Source organism: Crinia signifera, chromosome 1, assembly GCF_055691185.1.
Source record: "Crinia signifera chromosome 1, ASM5569118v1, whole genome shotgun sequence".
NCBI classification, from domain to species: Eukaryota; Metazoa; Chordata; class Amphibia; order Anura; family Myobatrachidae; genus Crinia; species Crinia signifera.
In genome coordinates, this window is record NC_139217.1 from 80,674,970 (window position 1) to 80,679,581 (window position 4,612).

Genomic DNA, 4,612 nt, shown 5'->3' on the forward strand with positions numbered 1-4,612 from the left:
TGGCCGTGCAGGGTTTCGCCGGTGTGAAATAGCCCTTAGGGCAGTGGTAGCCAACCCTAGCCCTCGAGAGCTACGAACAGTTCACATTTTCCAGACAACCTAGCTGCTGCACAGCTGCACTCATTAATCACTGACACATTTTAAAAGATACACAGATGGAGCTAATTAGCTCACTTGTGATTCTGTGAGGAGACCTGCAAAACATGCACTGTTGGTAGCTCTCGAGGACTAGGGTTGGCTACCCCAGCCTTAGGGGGTCCTGAGGACTGAGGTTGAGAACCACAGGTCTACCATTGCCAGCAGTTTAACAGTGTTTTAATAAATGTTCCCCAACACAATGCTGCATTTATTTCAGTTGTATTTTTCAGTTGCAATTTTTTTTATGCGACATATTTCATATTGCCACAGATAATACATTTCACAACTTTTAAATGATTAGATATTTTTTTTAAATCCTATAGATCCTATTGTGAATTGAATAGATTGAACTGAGAGGCAGACACATCCCCTTCACACCTTGATTGGTAATCAGTACAAGCACTATTTAACCAGGTACCTGGAAGCACCTTGTAGCTAGACATAATGGCTAGCTTCACAGAAGAGGCAATGGATAACTATGTGTATTCCGCCTACAACCCTTATTCCTACAGGTATATTAACCCCAAACACAAAGGGATGAGCTGGAGGCAGAAGAACTATATGACCAACTATGGAGACACTGGTGATTACTTTGATAACTACCAGAGAGCTCAGTTAAAGGCCATCTTGTCTCAGGTCAATCCTAACCTCACTCCAAGGCTCAGGAAAGCAAATACCAGAGATGTGGGCATTCAGGTGAATCCCAGACAGGATGCCTCTGTCCAGTGCTCTTTGGGTCCTAGGACTCTAATACGGAGGAGAGATGGGACACTTAGGAAACCCCCGCAGGCTCCTCCAGAGCAAGGAAGTCCTACAACACCCACAAAGAGTGTCCGCTTCCCCAAAACCGTAGCGGTATACTCTCCTGTAGTTACTGGGGGAAAACGTTCCACTCTCCAGGGAGAGGAGAAAGATCCAGGGCCGAAGCTTCAGGAAGATGCTGGCAAAGATGAGGTTCCCCAAAAATCAGCTAACGAAGAGAGCAAAGTGGATGATGACCCTAAGGAGGAGGTTAAAGATGGTCAGTCTGACAGCCAGCCAACAGGTTCTCCTGGCCAGACAAGACTGCGGTTTCAGGCAAGTTGTTTTTCTGTAACTCAAGGGTTCACACTTAGCCCTCAGGATCCCATACAGTTCATGTTTTCCAGGTCACCCAGTAGGTGCATTCATTACTCATTGACACAGGTGGAGCTAATTATTTCACTTGTGATTCTGTGAGGGGACCTGCAAAACATGCACCGTGTAGGGTACTGAGGACTGCGTCTATGAACCTGTGATGTAACTGATTTCTGTCGGTCTACAATTCTTTCTAAGGTGGAATAGTTCTTGCATTAGGTCTACGGCAGTGATTCTCAAACTCGGTCCTCAGGACCCCCAACAATTCACATTTTCCAGGTCACCCTGCATATGCACTAATTATTTACCCTCATTTGAAAAGATCCACAGGTGGGGCTAATTACTTCACTTGTGATTCTGTGAGGAGACCTGGAAAACGTGCACTGTTGGGGGGGGGGGGGTCCTGAGGCCCGAGGTTGAGAACCACTGGTCTAGGGCTGACTAACACTTTAAACCAGGACACAGGTTTTAAAGCTGATTCAATTATTGTTACTAATTACGTAGCCTGTGCTCAAGTACATATATCCACAAAACCTGGACCATAATGGCAGATTTTGGGGACACTCCAGATCAGTTAATGTGCCACTGATCTGCCTTTTTATAAAGCAGTCTTTTCCAAACCTGCTCCTTCAAAGAGATAACCATGTTTCAGCACTGGTGCTTAATACAAATTGAGGTTCTCTTCAAACATGGATTATGCTGAAACTGGGACTAACTGGATATACACCTACAGATTTATCTGTCCAATCTATCTGGTGGGAACAAAAATCTGGCAATGTATGGGAGCAAATGACAATCAATAATTTGCTCCCAAATGCTGGAAAACAGATAATGATCAGTTAGACAAATTGGTAAATCAATCTGCTATAATGAACTTATCCAATTTGTTTGTGTTTTCCAGTATTTGGGAGCAGATTAATTGTCATTTGCTCTCACATACATTTCCCAGATTTTTGTTCCCACCAGACAGATTGGACAGATAAATCTGTAGGTGTGTAGCCAGCTTTAGTGTGCCTTGAGGACTGAGGTTGGGAAAGACAGAAATATATATCTCTATCACTCTGTATTTTTGGTAGATGTGGTAAGTAACTTACCTTCCCATGTGGTCCACCTGCGTTGCACACCAATAATCTGGTTATCTGCCTACTAGTATTATACATCACTACTGAATCTAATTGGCTGCATTTTAATTGTATATCCTGTGTGTTAGTTCCTGGAGCAGAAGTATGGCTACTACCACTGCAAAGACTGCAACATTCGCTGGGAAAGTGCCTATGTCTGGTGTGTGCAGGGTACAAATAAGGTGGGTACATCTGTCTGTATGTCTAGCATAGGCATTCCCAACCACGGTCCTCAAGGCACACCAACAGTACAGGTTTTAGTGATATCCAGGCTTGAGCACAGGTGACTTAATTAGTTCCTGAGTGATTCTGATTGATCCGTCTGTGCTGAAGCCTGGATATCACTAAAACCTGCACTGTTGGTGTGCCTTGAGGACCGTGGTTGGGAATGCCTGGTCTAGCAGCTAGCCTGTAATGTAGCCTGGCCAGAGCACTCAATCTACTGCTTCCTTCTGTCAGGTGTACTTCAAACAGTTCTGCAGAACATGTCAGAAATCCTTTAACCCTTATCGAGTGGAGGAAATCATGTGTCAAGTAAGTGTCTTCTGCAGATCCTATGTCTGTGCACCTGTACGTACACAAAGCTGAGACTACTAGGATAGTGATCTATTTAAAATGTATTGTAGCTTAACCAAAATAACGTCATGTTAGACCTGCCTCGCTTCCAACTCCTATAGCCGGGGTGCATGAGCCCTACAATAGTGGTTCTCAACACCAGTGCCCAAGTTCTGATTGGGGTGTGTAGAAATTCTGGACAGTAGTACTTGAATGTGTGATACTGTATTTTTTTCAATGCTCTTCTCTATTTATTTATAATTTTTTTTTTTTTTTTCTTCTACAACAAAGTAAATTGTTTATCGTCCTGATAACATGCTGTTTCTCCCTATCATGCTAGGCTTAGCACTGTTTATTGTACTGCTGTAAATGAAAATTCAGATACACACGGAGCGATTCGGCCAGTCTATTTTGACTAGATCTTCAATCACCTAGGTTAGCCGGAATCTCCCCTTGTGTACACAGCGGGTGTTAGCTATGCACAGTGTCTATTGCACGGCCAAATAGTATGACAAGGCTATTCTTCTCACAGCCCCGTCAGTGGATTTGGCCGACTAGATCTTGATTGGGATCGCAGAGTCCTGTGTGTACACCCTTTTAATGCCCATATACACTGGGTGGTGTTTTTTTTTTTTTTTTCTCACATAATCGCAAACATGCCCAGTGTGCCGTGGTGGGAGAATAAAATAGTGTGCCGAGTGCAGCGAGGCACGTACCCGAAGCATAGCAAGGGATGCAGTACTTAAAATTGTGTCATGTTGAAATTCGGGTCAAAAAACCCATGTTAACCTAATGACTGTTGACCAAGCAATCCCAAGCCAATCTGGTGTATTAAGCTATACAATTAAGTAGAATGTGTTTATTTTAAATTCAGTTAGACATTTCAGTGGTCTTCTAAATCTAGAAAAGATCTGAGGTATCCTGATATGTTGCAAACCTGAATATAAGCTTTGGGTCAACCTCCCTTTTTTTTTCCCCCCAATACTCTCATCCTTGCAGAGCTGCAAACAGACGAGATGCATCTGTCCTGTGAAAGTGCGGCACGTAGACCCAAAGAGACCACATCGTCAGGACCTGTGTGGGAGATGCAAGGGGAAGAGACTCTCTTGCGACAGCACATTCAGCTTTAAGTATATCATTTAATCCAGCACTGTACATTACTCCTTCCATACTGTCCTTTGGCCTGAGAGGTGTATTTTGTTTTCGGATGAAGTAATGAAATAAAGAAAGTCACAGCATTTCCACCTGTATACTGAATAAAATCTCTGGGTTAAGACGACAAACTGTGCTTCAGCTGGCTCTGTGTGAGGTGGTGGGTACCTGTTTATACACACACGTTTAATATGAAAATTGGGGGGGAGGGTTTCTAGGCAACAATGTAATGACTTGATACTGGTTCTGTGATGAGGGCAGTGTGTGGCAGTATATGTTCAGTTATTGCCTAACTTCATGGTGTGTACAGGTGCCTCATGAATTGGGGTGACTGCCTGGATGCCTGAGAGCAGGCTGTAATCTTCCAAGTTGGTCAGGGATTTGTGATAGTCTTTACCATGGGCAGAAGTACAAAGATGTAACTAGTGTTGCTGTCCTCCTTGCTAAGACTAGTGTTGGTAACTCATTCTACCTCTTCTTACCTGCCCAGTACATCTCTAGTACCATCCTTTCAACCTGGGACACTAATG

The 4,612-nt window shown here is 43.6% G+C and overlaps 1 protein-coding gene across 1 annotated transcript; it reads left to right on the plus strand.

Annotated features, from left to right (window-relative positions):
* Positions 1 to 562: 562 nt before the first annotated feature.
* On the plus strand, positions 563 to 4,213 carry ZAR1 (zygote arrest 1). The gene is made up of 4 exons (XM_083156485.1): positions 563 to 1,215; positions 2,465 to 2,557; positions 2,835 to 2,909; positions 3,930 to 4,213. The coding sequence occupies exons 1-4, from the start codon at positions 583 to 585 to the stop codon at positions 4,071 to 4,073; spliced, it is 945 nt and encodes a 314-aa protein (XP_083012611.1). The 5' UTR covers positions 563 to 582; the 3' UTR covers positions 4,074 to 4,213.
* The last annotated feature ends 399 nt before the right edge of the window (positions 4,214 to 4,612 follow it).

Coding starts and splice junctions, on each gene's coding strand:
- ZAR1 (XM_083156485.1), top strand. CDS start 583: ATGGCTAGCTTCACAGAAGAGGCAATGGATAACTATGTGTATTCCGCC. Junction 1,216..2,464: donor AGACAAGACTGCGGTTTCAG/GCAAGTTGTTTT, acceptor CCTGTGTGTTAG/TTCCTGGAGCAGAAGTATGG. Junction 2,910..3,929: donor TGGAGGAAATCATGTGTCAA/GTAAGTGTCTTC, acceptor TCATCCTTGCAG/AGCTGCAAACAGACGAGATG.